Raw genomic sequence first — 23,387 nt, 5'->3', positions numbered from 1 at the left:
GAGGGTGACACATGGCCCCCAGAAACTACCACAGTGTCTGTCCTACGAAGCAATAAAATTGTAAACAACAATTGTGAGAAACATTTGATTTCCTTAAAAATCTCCTGTGTTGAAAATTAAAGACTAAATGGCAGGCTGGGCGTGATGGCTCATGCCTGTAATCCCAGCATTTTGGGGGGCCGAGGCGGGCAGATCACTTGAAGTCAGGAGTTCGAGACCATCCTGGCCAACATGGTGAAACCCCATCTCTACTAAAAATACAAAAATGATCCGGGCGTGGTGGCATGCACCTGTGATTCCAGCATTTTGGGAGGCTGAGGCGGGTGGATCACTTGAGGCCAGGAGTTCAAGAGCACCCTGGCCAACATGGTGAAACCCCACCTCTACTAAAAAGTTTATTGGAAACAGCTCTTGGCCTGAGAGCTTCCATGACTCCTCCCTAACATCCCAGCGAATGGGTTCCTCTGTGACTCAGGCACTTCTGCACTAATGAGTCAGCGGCAAGTCTCCGAAGGAAGGAAAAGCCCAACTTGTTTTCAAATCAAACTCTAGGGAGCATTTCTGAAGCAGGGAAAGAGATCTCATGAACAGATCCACACACACATTACATGGGACACATCAATTCATTTCTTAGTGGAATGCACCTTGGTTAAGCATACGAATGCTTGAAATTATTTGGAAACGTCATGATTTTTCCTGCAAAACTATGGCTATAAAATTATATCTAGCTCACAGCTCATTACAACTTTTTATAATTGTACCTTTAAAAATACGTAAAAGAGGATATTTAGATTGTTTGTAACACAAAGGATAAATGCTTGAGGGGATGAAGATTCCATCTTTCACGATGTGATTATTTCAAATTGTATGCCTGTGTCAAAATATCTCATGTACCCCCTAAGTATATACACCTACTATGTACACATAAAAATTAGAATAAACATTTTAAGAAACTTTTTAGCCAAATTTAATTTTTATATAACAGTGTGATAAAGTTTAACTATGGACTAATGAAGAGATGATTAGGGGAAAATGAATTTTTCTTATGGGTGACTAACTTCTTTTGAAAACATAAACAATGCAGTATTTTAGACTTTTAGATTGAGTGCTGACATATATATTTCTTCATAAAATAATACTTTAAGTAAACTACTTATTTCAATTATGTAATTCAATAATTTACTATTTTATACAATAACAATCATAATGTAATTGACTAAATTTAGTAATTGAAATTGCAAAATTATCTGAAAAATAGCCCACAATTCCTTTGGTCTGTAACAGAGGAAGTCAGACAATCATTTCATGGGGGCTCTCATTAGACATTCTGGCCTCCACAAATGCTAGCATGGGAATTTGGGAGTAGTTTGTAATTTTTCCTTTGATTTTACTAATGAACAATCAAAATAATTGTCTGATGTCACTCATAAGTTAATGTTTCACTAAAAAGAAAATGAAATGCAAGGCCATGAGGAGAGGCCTCCCAGATATGCTGCAGATGCACCTGCTTTAGAATCAGTTTTGTGACCCGGGTCTGCTCACTGAGGGTTTGTTAGGCTGGAATGACCTTGGTCTTTGCAATCTAATTTGTAAAAGTAAAACATATTTTAGCCTGTACACTCTTTTACCTCATTATAATTGAAACCTTTCTATTGAAAGACACGTCTTCATGAATAGCTTAGGGAAAAAACGCTTACCAGAAAAACATCTAAAGGACTGATGTGTACCTGACAGTCAGCCATGGGCATGTAACATATAATTCTGCCATGATACATTTTGAGCAATCGTCACCTTCCCCCTTAGTTTCTAAAGGTTTTCCACACCCATCCCTGTCACAGACCTGAGATGCCGATGTTTACAAGATTAACGTAATCACTGCAGTTCCAAAGTCTTGCAAGCTTGATATGCCCTGGCCTTCACTTGACCTGACCTCACCCTGCAGCCGCCCAGATGTAAGAATGGGCTTAGTTTCCCAGGATGAACCCCGTTAAATGCTGGAAATGGAGTCTACAGACAGGTCAGCAGGTCACATTTCAATTGACCGTTCATTGTTTACCATCCTGCCACTCCCAGAATGAGGACGTGAGGAAGGAGAAATAGGACTCCTCGGTAAGCAGTGGGAAGCTCTTTGGTGGCTGTGTGCTGAGCACCACATATGCAGATGGGAACATGAGCTTAAGGCTGGCCTGAATTTGGGTCATCCTAAGGAGTGTCACCTATTCTGCCCACGAGATAGAACGGCTTATGTTTTGAGAACCCTTTCAAGAGACAAAGACTGAGTTCCAGTGAGAGAAGAAAAAGAAGGCATAATGTGTATTGCTTTCCAAGAACACCTGCTCACACAGTTCATCATCAGGACTGGGTCCCCAAATAAGTCACTTTAGACAGCACATTGTGGAAAAAAAAATGCAGGCATTACCTTCTGTGTCTTGCATATTTGCCACTGACATGACCACTGCCATCACAGCCAGGGGTGGGACAGCTGCAACAGGAAAGAATGGATTACACGGTGCCGCAGGCAGGCAGGTGAGACGGAAAGCTTCCGTGGCAGCAGAGAGAAGGAGGGCGGCTCAGACAGAGGAGAGAAATCACACAATCCAAAGGAGGGGGAAATTCGGGGAGGCTTTTTACAAGCAAGTCTCAGGGGAATTAATTTCATCAGTGCAGCAGGGCGTGAGCAAGCTGCCGATGAGCTCGAAAGTACAGTGTGCCCATTAGAAGGCGTGAATTTTCCAAACTGCTAATGGGGATGCATTTTACCCACATGGCACTAACCTGAACAGCTCTTGTATGGCTGGTTCCACGGGAACTGCAGAGAGATGGAAATAGATAAAAATTTACCATCTAACACAAGCGCCCCTCTTCCACAGAAAATTACCAAAAGGGTGGCATGAAAGTGGGGTCAGCATGAATCGACCTCGGTTCTGCAGGATGAAGGTGACCCTGAGCCGGCCTCAGGATGCAGGGAAGCGCGGACGTACCTCGAACCCCTTTGGACCGCGTGCGATGCCGCTTCTCCTCGGTGTCCACCTCCATCTGGGGATAGATTAACAGCCATCAATGTGCTTATCCTGCCTGTGCAGGCCAGCCCTGCAGGGGCGGCTTGCTCTCCCTGGCATTCTATTGATGGGGCTTTAATCCTGTTTCACTCCATGAAGGGAAGCCCTCTACAAGGGCAGGGGGTGGGTAAGACCAGGGTCAGGCAATCTAAATGTATTACTCAAACAATTATAAACAGACCTTAACCTTGTAGGGAACATTTAATCAGGAGGCCCTTGCCCTCTATAACGGGGTAGATTTTGATGAATCTTGAAGTACCATCTATTTACTCTTTTTTCAAGAATTTGATGGAGACACATCTGTGTGCTTCTGAGTTGTACTTTGTACTAAGAATATAACGCCATTAGGCTTATAAGAAGGTAAACATATATAATATATATGTATTTTTATATATCTTATGTATATATAAAAACAAATATTTATATATATAACATATATATTTGTATATATATACCTTTCAGTTACAAGGAGAATCTAAATATTATATATACATTATATATAATATATACTTTATATCTATATATATACACACACACATATATATATATATAATATTTAGATTCTCCCTGTAACTGAAAGTTTTAATCTGATTAAGCAGTTAAGACAAGAGGCTGTAGGTATAGTGGAAGAACATGTTTTACCATCAGGGGCGTGCTCTCAATGTTGTTTAGTTCCTGGAATGCAATTGTCCTCCACACTTATTGAAATTGCTTGGTTTCCTTTGAGGCATCTAGACCTTCCACTCATAGGAACTGACACATCTTATATTTGAGACATTACAAATGCTTTTATATATTACTTTGTGGGATCTTCACAACAATTTTGTAAGGAAAGTATTTTTATTATACCTATTTAATACATGAGAAAACTAAAATTCAGACCACCTGAGTTACCCAAGATCGTTTGAGTAGAAGGTTTTGGAGTAAGGACCAAAAATCACATGTCTGTCTTTGTTACCGCTAAGCCTCAGGAGCATGCTGTTGCGTGGTAAATATATACTAGTACGTTTGTTCACCAAACATTCCCACAGTATGGGAAGTGTTTGCACATGGCAAACTGGATAGTAGGAGAACTCTACTCAAGACGACAGGGGAGCTAAGAAGAGATGAGCAATAGAAGCTGGCCAGAGCCCCACTGAATGGCCTCTACACTGGCTCACAGGGCACACCAAAGCCACTTCCTCCATGGTTTAGAGGAAGAACATCGGGACTGAGTGAAGAAGACTCATTAGATGCCTGTGGCTCTATTCAAGGCACACTCAAGAGAAGAACAGGGTAGATCTGCCGCTAAAATAAACTAGCAACGCACAACTCAACAGATACAGTATGAAAGGCATCAGAAATCCACATGGACAGTGCCTGATTTAATGTTTATATCAACTAACCAGCAGCTATTTATTGATGAATACTATGGATGAGTATTATGGTATCGGGGATAAAAACATACATGTAATAAAAACATAAACTCATTTAATGAGCTTAAAAATCTCTTAATGGGCTATATCTATGAACAGATATAATGATGTGCCAGATTTAATATGAAAACAAGAACTTCAGCAAAGGAGGGGCCAATGGGAAGTGGAAGCCGAGGAAAGATGCTCGGGGAAAGCTGTGATCCATGAGAATTGTTTGTGTAGGTGTGAAAGGAAGGAAAAGAGACTGTCTCTATGACTTGCATCTAGAGGCTTGATATACAGTTATTGAGTGAATGAATGAATGAATGAGTCCATTTGCTGGGAATGCTACAGGTCAAGGAGGTGCCTGAAGTGGAATGTTGGAAAGACGATGTCAGATGGTGCAGATGACGGGCCTGAGCCAGGGCCACGTGCAGAGTTGGAAGGGATGTCCTGGGAGGCCCCACTGGTCCAGCTGAATAGACAGCTGCTGGCCTTTCTTGAGCATGGGGAGGACGAGTTGCAAACATGTTTTAGAAAAAAAACAAGTTAGCGGCAGCTTGAGAGAAGGCATGGAGGGGGCAGGCAGTGCAGTTGGGAGCAAGCTGGGAGGAGACCGGCAGTCGCCTAAGAAGAAAGGGCTTGGGCAGTGGCCTCAACAGCATCTGTGGCTTAGTCCCATCGTCAGCCAATTCGGGAACATAATTGTCCGGGAAAGAAAGAAATAGGTTTAAAAAACTTTCTGATGGAAGAATCCACACAACACAATGGCTCATCAGGCAGCTTTTGGATTTTCTGCCCTTTCCTGTGATTTAAAGATATGCCTGGGATATGAAACTCTGTGGCCGCATCACGTGGATTTGACATTTAAATAAATAGCACCATGAGTAACACATCAATGCTCTGAAATTGCTATTCAACATGAAAACACTTCAAAACACCAGAAAATTCTAGCAAAGCGATCTAGGGCCAAAGTGACATGAGGCAGAGATGAACTGAGAGTCAAGAAGCCTAAAGCAATGGCGAAAACGCCATTCACATCCACGAGAAAGGGCATCTCCCGGGGTCCCCTGCCCTTGTCACAGGCCATTCACATCCACGAGAAAGGGCGTTCCCCAGGGTCCCCTGCCGTTGTCACAGGCCATTCACATCCATGAGAAATGGCATTTCCCAGGGTCCCCTGCCCTTGTCACAGGACTGGGGATGCAGAGATAATGGGGCAAAATCGTATTCTTTAAGGAATTCAAAATTGAATTAAAACATTTAATGAAGGCCTATAAGTTGAGAAACATTCTCCAGGGGTTGTAGTGGAAGCTTGGATGAGGCTTCCATTGGATTCCATGGATTCCATTCCATCATCCCATTGGATGAGGATTAGGAAGAAGAAAGAAATTTCCTGGAGGAACTGATATTTGGGCTGAATGTTGAAAGTTAACTGGATGTTTCAGGTTAAAAAGAAAAACTGTAGTGAGGGTGTATTCCTCACAGAGGGAACAGGACGTGTAAAGACCCAAAGGCTTGGAGAGACAGGTGTGTTCCAGGAGAGACAAAGCTGGGGCTGGGGTGGGAGAGACACACTCCGAGCTTGGCTATGAGCTCCCTTCAGTAGGGCACAGAATTCTCAAAGTTTCCAGCAGAACAGGGGCCAGTCACACTCAGTGATCACCCAGCTTGCTTACCCTTATCCAGCATCTTGTGAATAAACTCGCATTTACAATTTCTCTGGCTGTAGTTTAGGGGAGAACCTGTGAGCAAAAGTGCAGTAAAGCTAGTTTTCCTTTGTGGGCATTAAATAGAAAAACTTGGCCTTATTAGCTAACTGCTCATATGGTTGGATAAGGATAAGAATTGTTTTATTTTTACAATTAAATTCTTCATCCTTTCAGTATTTTTTATGCATATAGGGGCAAACTTATTTTTTTTCCAGTCAGATAGCTAATTCTTCCAGTAATCAGTTATTAAATAAATCATATTCCCTCCCTACACTAAAATATTCCTCTTGCTGAATGTGAAATTCCTGCCACAGTTGGGTCAGACTCTCTGTTCCCTCCTCCATAGGTTCCTTCCAGTGCAATTCTGCTTGGATTATGGTGGCTCTACAGTGTGTTTTCCTCTGCTGAACAAGGGCCTTTGCTATGAGCATTACAGGAGATAATTTATGAAAGATGCCGAGCACAGCACCCCACATGGAGCAGACACCAAACAGATGGGGTTCCCCTTTCTTTCCCTTTCAGCCAATGAAACCCAAATCTGAAGGGTTTCAAAAACTGTTTTAAATTTTACATTTACATAGCTGTTTAATAAGTGCCAATTGCCAGAAAGATTCAAATTAAGCAGAAAGCATAAAACGTATGGTCTGAAATGCCAGGAGGTTTTCATTTTCTAATGCGTGCACCTGATGGTGTGTGGTCCTAAGGCAGCTGGCCCTTGCCGGCGCTCTTGCACTTTATTTCTTCAGGACTCCGCGGCCCCTCCATCCTGCCCTGCCTGTCTCTCCTACGCTCCTGAAAAGAATGCTTGGGCTTGCTTCCACCCAGGGCCTGCCCACCACTGGCGACTGTCATTGGCAGCCTCAGGCGTTTAAACCGTTCATTTGAATTCATTCTTCTGGTGGTCCCAGGGCCGGAACTGCGAGCTTCACTTAGTGAACCTGTGAACGGCTCAGTTGCGTTTTCTAAGACATCAGCTCTGATCTTCCTTGGAACTGGAGAAAGTTCACCTCAGTTATCACTGCTTGGGTTTCTGATTACCTCTCCAGCAATTTACATTTAGAAAATCACCCTTAAAACTCCACTTTAGCCATAATTCTTTTTATTTTGAAGTCTAATATTTATTTTTAAAATAAGGATGTTTTCTAAGAAGATTTAAAATTTGTTTTATACTTAAAGAAAAGTCTTGAATTTAAGGAATCTATTTTGAGCCAATAAAGCTGTCAGGAGTGATTCGTGGAGAGAGAGCAGGTGAATTATTTCCTAATATGAAAACTTTACATCTGGACTCAGGATTTATTTTATTTCTATGAGCTTCCTTCTCTTTTCCTTCCAATAAAAGGGACGCTTTCCTCAAGCTGAGCCTCAGTGAAGAGATTATAATGTATATATATTTGATACATATATTTAGGGGCAGGTTATCACTTTGTCACCCAGGCTGGAGTACAGTGGCACAATCATAGCTTGCCGCAGCCTCAAACTCCACTTCCAGAGTGGCTGGACTACAGGTGTGTGCCACCATGCCTGGCTAATCTTTTCAATTATTTGTAGAGCCAGGATCTCACTGTTTCCCAGGCTGGTCTTGAACTCCTGGACTCAAGTGATCCTACTGCCTCTGCCTTCCAAAGTTCTGGGATCCCTGGTGTGAGCCATGGTACCTGGCCAAGAACTAATTTTTTTTTTTTTTTTTTTGAGACAGAGTCTTGCTCTGTGGCCCAGGCTGGAGTGCAGTGGTGCGATCTCGGCTCACTAAAAGCTCCGCCTCCTGGGTTCACGCCACTCTCCTGCCTCAGCCTCCTGAGTAGCTGGGACTACAGGCGCTCGCCACCACGCCTGGCTAATTTTTTGTACTTTTAGTAGAGATGGGGTTTCACCGTGTTAGCCAGGATGGTCTCAATCTCCTGACCTCGTGATCCGCCTGCCTCAGCCTCCCAAAGTGCTGGTATTACAGGCGCGAGCCATCGTGCCTGGCCAAGAACTAATATTTTAAATGCATGAAAATTTCATAAACTCAGTTAAATCCCTTGGAGTCCTTAGCGACTGCTTTCTGATGTCAAGTTCCATATTAAGCCACAACTGTGAACCCAGGAGGAGCTCACTTTGGGTCCCAGGTCTGCCAGAGACCAGCAAGGTCCACCTAACCCGAGTCTCTAGCCACAGGGACCTGCTCTCCCTTCCCCGACAGAGTCCTCTTGCAGGACCAGGACATGGGGGCTTGGACTGCAGGCTGGGTTACGGACAGCTCCCATTTTGACACCAGAACCTGAGCTCCAGGCTTCCCTCCCTGCCACAGTCACTCCTCCCCTATCCAGGAGGCAATTTCCATTTTGCCAACCAGCTGGACCCTGCCTTTCAGCTCCTGCTGCTCAATTTGCTTGGTCAATTCTCTGCTTGTCAGCACCATCAAGAGGAGGAGATGGGAGGGAGGGCAGGAGCCAGAGGTCAGTCCTAGCCTCTGTGAGGGGTAAGGAAGGCTCAGGGAAGGAATGTTGAAGAGAAACTGGAAGTCCTGGCAGAAGGCAGTGCAGGTGTGCATGTCTAGCCATATCCAGGTGTTTTCCCAAGAGCACTTCTTCCTAGGAATTACTCTCTCCAAGGCAGCTGGGAGCTGGTCAGCCTTCTACAACCCTATGTCATAGAAAATACCTCCACGTCTCAGTTCTGACTCCAGCAAGTTTGGGCTCCTAAAAATACATCTATGAAGATTAGCAAGAATCGGAACTTATATTTTCTAGTCATCCTTCAAAAATGTTTAAACAGAGAATGACAACAGTTAAAAATTGTTTTCCAAAATATGACAATATTTTCTGCTTTTTAGTGAAATTAATATAGCATAAATACATTAACATTTGGGATTTATATCTGATATTCATATTTTAAAAGGATAGCATTTTATCAGGTCACAAAAGAGTTAGAAAACATAAGTGGGTTTATAGTTCATTACATCATGGTTTATAATTTTTAAATTTTCATTGTTCAACTTAATAGGATAAAAAGGAGAAATTAAGCATATAAAACAGGAAAAAGAGGCTTGGCTTGTCTGCTCCTAATTTTTCCTTTTCCTCCTTTCCATTTTTTATTGATGCAGACAGCAATTAGTGAAGCCATCTTCTTGAGGAAAGAGATCCACATTCCTGGATCTGTCCCTTTCACCCCATCACCGTGTACAATATGTGTGCCTGTTTGGCCCAGCAAGGTTGATGCCAACAAAGCCAAGAGAAATTAAAATGAGAAAATAAAAATTATCTTGGCAAAAAAAGTGAAGATACAGCTAATGCCTGTATGGTATCTGCCACTCTGTATGCTGATCCTGACAGTCTCTAGGGTGAGACAAGGTAAAACCATCCCTCTGTACTTAGAAATCTAGATGATTTTGTAGGTTAGCACTTTTTAGAAAATGAAATACAATATTGGAAATAGCATATTTGAAGTTCACTGGAATGAGATTTGAAAGCTAATTGTTTTATGAACTAGTCGATAAGTATTTAGTAAGCTTCAAATAGGTGGCATACAAGAACACTTTAGGAAGATACTATAAAACATGACCTTGCCCTAAACTGAAACAGAAAAAGCATCCCTCCCCCATTCTTTGGTTATGAATCCCCTTATAGTAAAGTACTAAAGAGGTTTACAAATGTGTATAAAATCAAACTGAGTTTTACCCTAACATGTCTTAGTCTTTCTCCTGATTCCGGTCACTTAGGTAGAAGTTCTGGAGGGCGCCAGTTGGGAACTGATATTCAGCTACAAGTGAGGAAAACATAGAGCAGGTGTTAGAAACCTATGCGTGGCTGTGCTCTTGCTTTGGCCTGGAGGAACCTCTGGAAGACTCCTTCCCACCACTGGGAGGTTCTGGACTTGCCTCTCCACAGACAGGGAGTGGCTTGAGCCTGGTGGCCATGCTTTCAAAAGAATAGTTACAGATACATAGCCTGCCAAATAATGTTTACACCATTTCTTAGGGCAAGAAGCAGTCTGTGAGATACAGCTTTAAGGCCAAATTACTGGGACTTCTAGGACATTTGGGAAATTTCCTGGCATACATAGGATAGTTGAAATCAACACAATCTTGGGAAATGTAGGATGCAGGCTTTCCCTAATGGCTTGAGACTATAAAACTCAAGTGATAAAGCAGCACACGTATTATCATGAAACCCTAAAAATAAATCGTTCTAAATGGCATAGTTTGAATGCTTAATAGACTTCTATGCCTAGTTTGAGACAAACACTTTAAAAATCATGCTACAAATCCTAAGAAAATAGCAATCAAAATGATGACAGGTTGCAATAAAGATGTCTTGTAATAGGCCTCCTAGAGGGGAGCTCCATCATTTTGACAGAGCCAACTTGTGAGAGTGCGACCACCCGGGATAGCAATAATTCGAGCACGGCACCAAGGACACCACGCCAGCCTGTGCCTCAATGGGTGCCCCCAGCCTCTCCCCCAGATCTGTGTGTGTTGTGAGGGTGCAGAGCTGGGAGCTGGACCCAACAGAGGTGGGAGGACAGCCGTAGGAAGTGCACTCAGCCACTAGCCTTTTGAATACAGGAAAAGCAAGTTGTCAAAATATAGGCTCCTATCTTTCAGGCAGGTGGACGTCCTGATGGAAAAGTGCCTGGCCCATGGTAGATGCCTGTAAATTTCAGTTAAGTGAGAGAATGAATAAACTAATTACATTGTACTAATGCATCTCTTGGTCAGCTACATTGTTAATAATTTTATTACAGTTTTAAAAAATTCTCACAATACAAATAAAAAGTTTCAAAGAAATATCCACTCCACATGCAGCCAGAAGATACCTATGCCTCTATTTCTACATGCGTGGTGGGAATGCCACGTCAATGGAATGCTGGTCAGGCTGCATGGGATCATTCAACGTTAAGCCAGAAGTCAGCAAGGAGCCTTTCAGAGCTTCAAAAAGAGCCACAGGGTATTTGCTCTGGGAAAATCCTGGGAGTCTCCGGCCCAAGAAGTGTTTCCTCCCATCATGTCTGAGCTGGGAACCTAATGGAACATTTGAAACTAAAGCAAACCTGAACCAAGTCTCAAAGGCTTCGAAGATGTCTACAGGGTAATCGAGGCAGTGGGGATGCTTTCACAAAATAATTTACATTTGATTTTATTCAAAAATGGATGATCTAGCAGTTCTATATCCATGAAAAACAGGTTGCCCAATTTACGTCAGGTACGATAACAGCAGAGAAGCCCCAAAATACCCACGAGAAGAACTTTTGGGGAAGCGCTAGGGGCCAGGAAGAGAGAGGCCTCACTTCACTTTGGAGGCCTCATCTCAGGCCAAGGGGGTCGTCAGCTGCTGTGCAGGCAGTGGTGAACTTTGTTGTTCACACTAAGAGCTGACACCCGATGAGCTGGAGTCTCTTTCAGATGTAATGGTTGCATTTCCAATCACAGCATGATACCTACTTTTACATCAAGGAATGGCTGGGCAGGAAGGCACCCCTTCCAGAACTTCAGAGGAAACGTCAAGTCAGGTGCCCTCCAAGAATTTAACTATTTCTGTTGTTGTTTTTGGTAAAATAGATGTTGTTTCAGCCCTGAGCATAAAAATAAGAAAACAGATCCTTATTTTCATTTTAAAATATGATTTTCTAAACTTGAATGTGTTTCTTATGACTTCTCCATTACTTTATCTTGCCAGCAAGTTCTGGGAGAAAATTCAAAGAATCAGAATTTTAGGGCTGGGGGTACCCGAACAGTCTCATGGCCAGGGGCTCATACCCGGCCACTTAGAACTGTTCCATCGGGTTCTTGGTGCTTAACAAATTGGACTAACATCTAAAAATCTCCAGGCTTTGTATCAAAACCTGGATTTCTGTTTTTTTTGTGTGTGTTTTTGTTTTTTTCTTTCTGGAAAAATATGATGATCTGAAAGCATTGCTCTAAATTTCTCTTGGCCTCAGATGGCCGGAGTGGAGGTGCAGCGTTTCCGTGGGAGGGGCAGCCAGTGTTCCCGTGGGAGGGGCATGTGCTACCCCACACCACAGCTTTCAAGTCTGGGGCCCTCATGCCCATTCCTTTCTGGGCTTATGCCTCCTGCCCACCTGCTTCAGGGATTTACCTCTGCTGCTCTCCATCTGTTCCAAGCTGGTTCTGAAGCTGGACCTAGCAACAGTGAGCTGAGGCTGCGTGGGGAGTGCAGGTGCTCCCTGGGTCCCCTGCTCTCTGCTCATGAGGATGACTGAGTCTAAGGGAAAGAGCAGACATTGAAGTCCCAGGGCCTCTGGAGCATCCTGGAGAAGCCAGACCTCAGTTGATGCTTTTGGGTTATGTAATTGTTACAGGAATGACATTCCCATGCTGGGCCTCAAGACTCAGAATATGGCTCATCAGGACGTTCATGGGTCCTGGGTAGATACTGGAACTGCACGTGGCAAAGGTTCAGAATGTACCAACTCCCCCTGAAGCTGTCCTCTAGCACGTGAGCTTTTGCTCAATGTTTTATAATTTCTTTGCGTTTCATCTCTGCTCTTGGAGTAATTTGTTCTTTAATATCCCTGAAAGTTGCTCCAAACAAGTTTCCATAGACTTTGCACATGCCTTTAAAATAACTCTGGTCTTATCTTCATGTGCTTGTGAGACCTCCACCCTCCCGCCAGCTCAGCTGCACCTACAGGGTGGAAACGGTGCCACATTCCAACCCTCCTGCCAGCCCAGCTGCACCTCCGGGGTGGAGACGTGCCACATTCCCGCCTGCACCTCCCATTCCTGCGGAGCGCCGGGCACACAGCAGGGCTGCCTGACCATGCTGGGTGGGTGGAAGGTGGGCCCGTGATGATGTGTGGCTCTGAACATCTTTGCATGTGCTTTCCAGGGCCCTGTGGTGGGCAGTATCCTCCGTCTACTCTGCTGGCTCTCCAGATTTCAGTGTCTTCATATTCTCAAACTCCTCTTTGTCAGTGGCAGCCCCTTCACCGGATGGCTTTGGAGGACACCGTGGCCTGTGCACCATGCGGGGCAGCAGCAGCACACATGTGCATGACAGGGGTGATGGCCTGCAGTGCCAGTGCTGGCTCCACACACAAGCCTGCTTATGCTGGGCACAATCACCTTTATGAATCTGAGTATTTTCAGGTGTAAAATCCCTGCTTACCGTATTGGGTGGTGGAGAGGACTGAATAAAAGAATCTTAGGTAAGAACCATTTACAGAGCTTGGTGCATAGCAGATGCTGTCCAACTCGTGAGCTCAAGTGATCCACCCACATCAGCCTCCCAAACTGCTGTGATTAACAGGCATGAGCCACTGCGCCTGGCTGGGTACATAGCCGATGCTGAGGAGATGCTTGGTGCTTTCTTCTTATTTCCATGTCTGGGTGTTGTAAGTTTTCCCAAAGGGATAAGAAACAAATGCTTGTGGAATCCATGTTACAGATAACTGCATAGCCCTTCTTATATAGGGTAAGATGAATTCCTCTGGGTACTGTTGATTACCTTCTCATAATACCAAATATTATATTAGCCTTTCATGTCCCTGAACTAGTATACTGGTACTTTGGCCCCAGAGTACAGTCTCCAGGACTCCTACAGCCAAACATTTAGTTGCATTTACAAAATCTAAAAAGTGAGTGTGTGTGTGTGTGCGTGTGTGTGTGTGTGTGTCAGGTGGGAACATAACTTTCTTTTCTAGATGAGAATATTTTTCTTGGACTCTTCACAGTCTCCTTTAATTCAACTAACTCTTCATTTTTAACAGGATTTGGACTCCTAAATTCCCTGTGCCAGGCAAGGGAGCAGGTGAGTGTCTTCTCAGGATCCACAGTCCTGAAGCCTGGGGAACTGGGTCATTCCTAGAAGAGGCAGCTCTCTGCGCAGGCCAGGAGAAACCCAGCCCAGGAGCTGCAGCCCGGCAATCCCGGGACAGAAGCGAGAGTGCACCCTGCATCTTCTCATTCTGCAGCCCTCAGCATGGCACTTGGCACAGGGCAGTGGCTGGATAAATATTTGCTGAGTTGTACTAAATAAAAATAACAAGGTTTGATTAAGGATTGCATGAAGGTTGGACACACCTTCTTGACAATATGGAAATAATTTAGTTAAGAGTCACAGATGCTCTACACAGGAAAGAAAATGAGTAAAATAAAGGGAAATGTTTCCTACCTATAGGGGGAAACATCATAAATATTAGGTAAGTAATGAACATTCGAAAAACTTAGACTAGGGGCCAGGCATGATGGCTCACACCTGTAATCCCTGCACTTTGGGAGGCCAAGGTAGGTGGATCACCTGAGGTCAGGAGTTCGAGACCAGCCTGGCTAACATGGTGAAACCCCGTCTCTACTAAAAATACAAAAATTAGCTGGGCATGGTGGCAGGTGTCTGTAATCCCAGCTACTCTGGAGGCTGAGACAGGAGAATTGCCTAAACCTGGGAGGCAGGGGTTGCAGTGAGCTGAGATCCACCACTGCACTCCAGCCTGGGCAGCAAGAGTGAAACTCTGTCTCAAAAAAACCAAACAACAACAACAAAAACCACTTAGACTAAGGATAATTTTAATGGCCAGTAGTTTATGCTTTTTCACACAAGTATAGTCTGAAATAAAAATCATCTCCAGCCTTTCGGCACTTGTAAAATCAGTGTCTTGCAGGATAAACCGTGTGGTCAAGGGACACGGTCCTGATCTAGGAGGTGTGGCTGATGCTCCCCATTCCTGGGCAGACACCATCTCTTGTGGGAACTCACAGCTCTCCCTGTACCACCAGTGAGGGCTCCTCACCCTCCACCCTCTATTGTACCCATTTATAAACTCACAAATAGCTACACAGCACTGCACACTTCCTGAGGGTGGGGCTTTTTAAATTCATTCTTGAATTCCGTGGTTCCTCAATTTGTGGCAGGGTTTCTTGTAAATAAGAGACCCTCATAAATCACAAGGAAGACGGATACTCAAGCACCGAGTTGTAACACAAGACAGGATGAACTCAGCACCAAAATAGAAAAACCACTGCGGGTGCCACGGAGGGCAGTGGGGAAGAGTGGGGTAAGGAGCTCAACCTCCCAGGGTCACACCCCACCTTTGTCTCCTCTTAGCTGTATGAGTTCAGGCAAGTTATCTAAGCCCCATGGCCAGGGGTGTCTCGATGACACATATGTGGGCAACAGCACCCATATATTCCCAGGGATGTTGAGAAACCAAAGAAGGGAGTGGCTTGGAGAGTGTTCTGGTGAAAAGAATGGCAGTTCTGTGTGGACTGCCAGGACCAGCCCTGCCTTCTAAGGTGCTTTGGAACAGGCCCAGTCGTCCAGAGCCCTCAGCGTCCATTGCCACACCTCAGCCAGGACAATACTATGTGAAGAAGCAAGGTTGGCACACGCCCTGGTGCACACCGCTCTGGGATGTGTTAGAACAGAGCCCAGGACTCTGCTGTGCAGCCTCACAGGTGGCCATCTGGGTCCTCCTGCTGTGCCAGCTTCCTTTGTGGGCTAAGCTCATCCCAGGGCTGATGGAGACTGCTCTCCCTTGCAACCTGCATTTCCCATCTTGTCCCCTCAGGCAGCAACCTTGCTGTTCTCTTTATAAGGAACAGCAGAGGAGCCATTGAAGCCAGCCCCTCTACTGGTCTCATCTACGTCTCTCATGCAATATCCCCTTCCAGCCTGCTTCCAAGTAAGAAGTTTCCATTCAAATCTCCGCTCGCTGCCAGGAATCGTGGCCCCAAATCACAGGGTGGATCGGGGGCTCCTGTTGGATCCCACCTACACTTCCACATCAGACCCTGCCGCTCCCCCTCTTGTGAGGGTCTTGCTATATCTTTTTCTTTTCTTTTTGGAGACAGGTTCTTGCTCTGCTACTCTGGCTGGAGTTCAGTGACACGATCATGGCTCGTCGCAGCCTTGGACCTCCTAGACTCAAGTGACCTTTCCACCTCAGCCCCTGAGCATCTGGGATTACAGGTGCACACCATGTCTGGCTAATTTGTGTATTTTTTGCCACCATGTTGTCCAGGCTGGTCTCAAACTCCTGGCCTCAAGTGATCCTCTGCCTCAGCCTCCAAAAGTTCTGGAATTTTAGGTGTGAGCCACTGCGCCTGACCTAGATCCTTTTCTTAAAGCTGACCTCTGAGGACCCGCTCTCTCCTATCCTTCTTTCCAGCGTGTCTGTCCATCCCTCTAGCCTGGTTTGCCTCCTGCTTTCCTTCAGCTCAGTCCCCTCCACCCTCCAACAGCTAACCTGCCCTCTCTCATGCAGTCAGGACCCTGTTGGCTATCACTTTCAACATCCTTTTTTCAAAGAACACCACTGACCCATTCCCCAAATCCCCAGTCTTGTCAATTCCCCTCCATCAGCGAAGCCTAGGATCCTCTGGATCATGTTCCCCCAAATTTCCATCTCTCGGGTTCACCACACTGGCTCTCAGAGCGCTATCCTGGTCCTTTCACCTCTCAGAGGACATCATAGCTGCCTCTCCTGCTCCACAAAGAAGGATTCAAACTGGCGTTTTTAGCCCTAACCTCTCTGGTCAGCACTCCTTGCTGCCTCTGTCACATCAAGTTCATCTTAGGGTTTTCCCTTAACCACGCCCCTAATTCCTATTGCACAGTTAGGCACTGCTGTCTCCTTTCTCCTTCCTCAGCGTTTTGCAAATTTATTTATTAGACATCGGTTTTTCTGCACAGTTCACTGGCTGTAAGAGCTTGTGAGGTGGGGCCTCCTGACAACCCAGCGTCGGTCCACGTTCTCCATAGTTAGTTCCTGAATGCATGAGGTGATTGTTCTTCCCTTCCGAAGCTTTAAAATAATACTTGGCTAGTTTTTCCCCCTTTTCCCTATCAAATAATTTATCACATTCTGGTTTTGGCTGTTGTCATTTTTTCCCGTTTCCTTGCATCTGCCTGGACGCCACCCTCCTCCATGCCTGATCCTACCAAGAGGTAGCATTGCTGGAGTCCCCAGGTGCTCCCCTCCCCCCGCTGTCCTGTTCATCCCCCACGCCCCACTGTGATGCCTTCTGTCCGGGAATTCTCGGGCTTAAGAACCCAGAGTGGTTCTCTGCTGATTACCCCAAGTCTAGCAATAATGTCTCCTTTTCCTTACTCGCCTCTGCAAAATTATGATTGACACAGTGAAAGAGATCTGACTTAACCCACTCCATCTTGCTTTTAACGTCCAAGCTGTCCATATTCATTCCTGGGCAAAGGCTGAATTAGCTTTGGGAGAAACTTAGTTTACAGTTTAAACAAAGATGATAACAGCCCTTTCCCAAAGCAGACCTCCTTGCCTGGGGACTACATTGCCCTCGTAGAACTAACATTAGCCATAAGATTTAAAATTATGGTTTAGGAGTCATGCAGCTGGAGGCTACAAGATTCTGACTCTCCCTAAACTGCCCCTCAGACCAGTGTTTGGATATTTTGCAGACCCTGCGCTTGATGGATCAGCTGGCACCACCCAGATCAATAAACTGGCTCATCTGATCTTATGGCCCCAACCCAGGACTGACTGAGCGCAAGAAGACAGCTCCGCCTCCCTATGATCTCATCCCTGACCAATCAGCACTCCCGGCTCACTGGCTTCCCCCTACCCACCAAGTTATCCTTAAAAACTCTGCTCCTCCAATGCTCGGGGGAGACTGATTGGAGCAATAATAAAACTCCAGCCTCCCACACAGACGCCCTGAGTGAATTACTCTTTCTCTGTTGCAATTCCCCTGTCTTGGTGAATCAGCTCTGCCTGGGCAGCAGGCAAGGTGAACCCCTTGGGCGGTTACATTATCGGGTTGAAGTACAAACAGGCACACAGGGGTCCGCCAGGTGGGGATTGGGCAGCCGCTGCTGTCTCTCTTCCCGCAGCCAATTTCCTTACTGGAGGAAACCAACCTTCACTCCACTCCACAATGGAATGAATAAACAGAGCATGCTCTTTGTATATTTATTGTTTACAAAATCAGGCTCTGTTTACAAAACTTTTTTGTAACTTGCTATTTTTCACTTAAAAAAATGACAGCCATCTCTCTAGGCTAATGTCTATCCATTGAACTCATCTTTTTGAATGGCTGCATAGTATTCCTCAGAATACACCTACTATAATTTATCCAGCCAGCCCCCCAAGTTCCTTTACTAACAAGGCTTATGTTGTTTTATTTCACTACAAAAATAATTTACAGAAATGATTACATGTATTTTGTATGTATTTCTAGACTAGAGTTTTCTAAAAAGATATCGTCACTTTACCATTAAAAAAGAAAACATTCCACGCCCTTTTTAGTAACGTGATCATGCCGGTTTCTGGAAGCGCTGGTCACCTTGAATTTTATTCCGTCCTTGGCTTTGGTTGAGTAAAGCCACGTGTCTCGTCATTTCCCCGGCCCCCAGGGAGGGTAAGCGTTCTCTCACACCCTCACCGTCCGCAGCTCCTCTTCTGTGAAATTCTGATTCCTATCCTTTGCCTGTTTTTCTTCTTTCTTTTCACATTTTTCACATCGATTCATAATAGCTGTCTGTACACTGCGGTGCTAACCCCTTTGCCCACCTTATCTGTCGCCAGTATTTTCTTACAGCTTATTGTTGATATTGTTTTGTTGTTTTTCTATTTTGTTCATGGTATTTTTTTCCCATGTATACATAAACGTTTTCGGTCATTCAGTCATTTGAAAAGAATCCCAGTCTCCATGGCCTGTATGTGACTTTCTCACTAAGCCTTGCATTTTGGGGTGAGTGGCCGAGCCCCCGTGGACCCGTTCCTTCCTGTGCCCTCACCAGACTCAGCCCTGGTTCATGCCCTGCTCCCTCCTCCCGGCGAGTCCTCCTGGGGGCATCTGGCTCCACCCCCAGGCCATGCTGTCTCCTGGTGATGTTCAGAGGTGTCGGCTCCCTCCCTAATGAATGCCTGTCCCAGCAGATGTGTGGCTACAGTGCTAGTGAAAAAAGCTCTTTTTGATAGCTACAAAAAACACAAATGTGACTGAAGAGCTGATTTTAATAAGTAATAGTGTTCTGTATTGCTGATCTATAGGGCTGTTTCTGAGACATCTGGTTTATATTCAGCATTTTCTATCTTTACTTCTCCCTAATTCAGATTTTAGTAATGTGGTAAAAAAAATTTAAAATTAAAAATTCAAATATGTTTTGCCATAGAAAAATATTACTGGAACTTCCCATTTATACAGGTATTTGAAGTTATCTTAATGATTTTTCTAGTTTGCATATTCTTTTTAATTTTTTTTAATTATTCTACTTATGTTTTTAGGGGGAGGAAAATACGAAAAGAATAAATAACAGAAAACTTAGAGAAACCTGTGTCTACAAGTGATAGAATGTGGAATCTGTGACATATGTTAAGTATTCACTGGGGAGGAAATACGTTATTTCACAGAAAAGTCATAGAAATGAAAATGTTCTGAAAATTATTAAATGGGAAACATGAAGTTTAGAGACAGGATATGGGCTTGGAATAGTTTTTTTTTCCTACTTACTGTGTCGTTTTAGCTTTCAGGCATCTATTTTATCATCTGCACGAACTATGCTACAGGAATGTCTTTCCCGTGTGTTCATGTGACGGTCGGTGGATGTGAACACTCTAGCGCGTGTGGAAGAACCCGGAAAATGCACAGGGCTCCACATGTGTGAGGGGGCGCTGCTATGTGCCCAGTGCGGTAGCTGTGAGTTCACTAGACTATCGTCCTCACTGCGCTCTCCTGCTGGGTGTGCCCTTCTCCATGAGAGAAATGCACCGCTAATATCACACTGCCCTCCCTTCAAGGAGCAGGAAAAAAAAAAAAAAAGCATCAACAAGAGCATTCTAAATAATAAGAGAAAACCCTAAAAAACACCTGCCTCTTGCAGAAGAGAGGAGAAAATTCTAGAAGGGGTGGAAGAGAAAAGGAAGGAGCATTATGTTGTCAGCACAGCCGCTGTAGGGGGAGGACTGAAGGAAGCGAGTGGGTGGTCTCTCGCTGACCACTGCGGCCGGGTAGTGGCTGAGCGTGAGAGAGGCCCTCCCCTGTGGGGTCGAAGCACAGACGCTTTGTCCCCGGGTGATGGGCGTGGGACCAGCTGAGGCCGAAATCCCCATCCCAGACAACACCGCCTGGGCGTGGTGCTCCTTTCTCAAGGGGAGTCCCAGGAGGAGGCCAGCGTGCGGTGGGACTCTCAGGGCCGCTGCAGGTGACAGGGAGGTGGGCAGCGGCTCTGCCCAGGACCGCCCCAGGGGACAGAGGCAAGTGAAGAGCTACAAGAGAGAGGAAGGAAGCTTGCCCTCTATTTCTTAGAATCCAAGATGGGGTCAATCCAGTCATCAGAAAGGAAGAAGTGACTGATATAAAAGAGGAGAGGGGGAAATCTGAAGGAATGGTTTACAAGAAAAAGCTGAGGCATATTCTGAGGATGGAAAGTGGAAGAGGGAAGGGCTGGAGAGGCTGAGGTGGAGGAAGCGGTGTGCAGGCTGATTGTTTTGACCACATAAGGAAGTGCTTTGTGGAAAATGAGGTCTGAAAGAGGCTAGGAAACCCAGGCTAGGAGATGTGAGTGCTGCTGTTTATTTAGTTCTTTTCACACACGCAGAGAGCACACAACCTAACCGTTTACAGTGGGGGCCGCCCTGCCTCAGTGCGGGCACAGAGCCGAGTGTAGACAGGCCGCCTTTACCTACTGAGTAAGGGCTGCCCTGCCTCAGTGTGGGCTGTACAGAACCGAGTGTAGATGGGCTGCCTTTACCTAGTGAGGGCCGCCCTGCCTCAGTGTGGACTGCACAGAACCGAGTGTAGACAGGCCACCCTTACCTAGTGAGTGAGGGCCGCCCTGCCTCAGTGTGGGCTGCACAGAACCGAGTGTAGACGGGCCGCCTTTACCTTACAGGAAGTCTTCTCTCCTAGGAACGGAGGCAGCGTGACTCCTGGCAGGACGCAGGCCCAGAGTCAGGGGCTCGCTCTAAGCTCTACTCCTGGTCCTCTCCAGCTTGTGACTGTGGCAAAGTCACTTAATCTCTCTGTGCCTTGATTTCTCCATCTGTAAAATATAAAAAGCAATATACAGCACCTCATGAATTCATCGCCACCTTAGGAAGAGACATACACAGGGCGTCCTCTTTGCAACCGTCAACATGCACACAGCAGCTTCCTCCAGGAACCAAATGTTCTCTTTCATGTCCACAAGCAACGCATTCCCCTTTAGAGTTTATTTTCCTAGACTTGACGCCTGCTGTTCGGACTCTGACCCTTGCCCAGGCTCCTGTCCGGAGCAAGCCCCAGCTGGGACGGCTTGTTCTCTGCCAGCTACATCAGCTCTGTGCTCTGCCTGATATGGTTCCATGAGCTCCCAGTTCCTGTGGACCAGAAGCCCTGCACACAGCCTTATCCTCCCTCCTTCCCAGACTCGGAGTAGACTCAGCCCGTGTGGCAGCATCACGGAGGAGCTCCACACCAGGATTCGCACTGTCACCCTTATTTATTCTGTGATGTCTCCAGGGACTTCTGGGGTGAGAGGACAAGCCTAGTCTCCTTAAAATTCATAGAACTAAAAACTTTACAAAACACTTTCTTACCCATTATGTCATTTGGCCATCAATTGAACTTTATGTGAATTTTATGAATAAAGATACTGATACTTAGAGAGGGTGAAATATGTGCTCAGAACTCCCCAGTTAGTCAGGAGATAATAATTGAAACTGAATTATCTGTGTTGAGATCCAGTATAGTTCTTCCCACCATGAATTAAGGCCTGTCCCTACACATGCTCAGGAAGGACTCACAACGCTGAGATACGGGTCAGGGAATTTGAGTCTTGCCACTAGGTCCTCGGGGAGCCTTGGGTGGTGGCATTGGATAACTGTCCCCTTATGATTTCCATTCCAAAGGATTCAGTGCTTCTTGCTCTCCAGTGTTGACGGACTAAACCTCTCTGGGCTGTTTTGAACCTCAACAGGTCAAGTGAGCAGAGAGCTCGGAGCCCTGCGATGATGCAGCTTGATGCAGATAACCATCATGGAAGTGCCGCCACACCTTCTATGCAATTCCTCATTAGAGCAACAGGAAACCAGAGAGTAGAGTTAAATAAGAAACACAGGGAGTCATAATAGGGCCATTTTCCCCAGAATTCGCAAATCTTTTCCTTCGACCTGGAAACTAACCCACCTTGTCCACTTCTGCTGACCATTAGGGACTGAGCCCTAAACCCTTTCCTTGTGTACTTAATTTTCACCAAAGAACAATTTCATCCACACACAGAGTTAATAAGGGATGGAGCATGTATGTCTTGTCAAGAACATAATGGTAGATATGAACCTCAGAAGGTTAAAAATCCTGATTAGTCCCTTGAAAGAGAAAGGAATTAGACCAGATTGATCTTTTTTCTCTACTACATTGTAGTTTAAAACAAAAGAACTTTTCTTACCCCTCCTTTGGATATGATAACTCCCCTAAACATTACCATGAACTCTGAACTATCTTACAGAATCCTCTGTTAACGCGAGACCCCAGAGCCCACACAATTCCTACCCGCCTTTGGATCTTATGTGCCTGCTCCTAGTGGTTAATATGGATTCACTGGAAAAAAAAAAGAAAAAGAAAAGAAAAGAAAGAAAAAGAAAAAGAAAACATTTGCATTGCCCTGTGAAGACAGATTCTAAATGAACAGACAATGCTCTACATGTGACTCAACCAACAAGCAAAATCTTTAATGGTTAAACAATTTGCAATTAGACAGAATGGGGTTATAATAGCACTACCACTTACTACTTCCTGATTTGAGCATGTTGTTTTATAAGCATTAATTTCCTAGACTTTCAATGTCTGAATTAAATAATATATCAAAAATGCCTGGCTTATCATTAAGTGCTCAATAAATGATAGTAGGCAGTGATATTAATATCGCTAGATACCAATTTATTAATATACATTTTCAGTTTCTAATTTCTAAATGTGATGATCTAGACAAGCAGCAAAGGTTACATACAGAAAATTCTGGCTCCCCACATATGAATGTGACCAATTAATTTGCCCACCCTTGACTGAGGGCTGAGTCTCTGGCACTCTGCTGGACATGGGTAATGCACTATGAAACAGATGGGTAAGATATCGCTACATAAACTCAAGGCAAGGTGGAGAGAAAGAATAGAGAGAAGCTGGAACGGACACAGTTGCAATCTTAAATATGTAGAAAAATAATTTATTTTGGGTGTAAAGACAAATGGAAAGTATGAAAGAACAGAAAATTTAAAAATATAAAAATGTATTTCTTTTGTAAAAAAGAAATTCCATGGCCATCTTTAAATTT

General features: G+C 44.9%; 1 protein-coding gene across 13 annotated transcripts in view; it reads right to left on the bottom strand.

The window, feature by feature from the left end:
• The window catches only part of MYT1L (myelin transcription factor 1 like), a 545,798-nt gene that overhangs the window by 190,264 nt on the left and 332,147 nt on the right, over window positions 1-23,387 (bottom strand). For all 13 annotated transcript variants that reach the window (XM_054475542.2, XM_054475556.2, XM_063649009.1 and 10 more), the window contains 4 exons: window positions 20,966-21,122; window positions 2,982-3,036; window positions 2,776-2,809; window positions 2,420-2,482 (listed from right to left, as the gene is read on the bottom strand). In XM_054475542.2, the coding sequence (XP_054331517.1) occupies window positions 2,420-2,482; window positions 2,776-2,809; window positions 2,982-3,036 (152 nt within the window). In that variant the 5' untranslated portion in view covers window positions 20,966-21,122. The remainder of the gene's footprint in view (window positions 1-2,419; window positions 2,483-2,775; window positions 2,810-2,981; window positions 3,037-20,965; window positions 21,123-23,387) is intronic.

This window comes from Pongo pygmaeus, chromosome 12 (genome assembly GCF_028885625.2).
Source record: "Pongo pygmaeus isolate AG05252 chromosome 12, NHGRI_mPonPyg2-v2.0_pri, whole genome shotgun sequence".
NCBI classification, from domain to species: Eukaryota; Metazoa; Chordata; class Mammalia; order Primates; family Hominidae; genus Pongo; species Pongo pygmaeus.
This window is presented reverse-complemented; position numbering and strand designations above follow the sequence as displayed.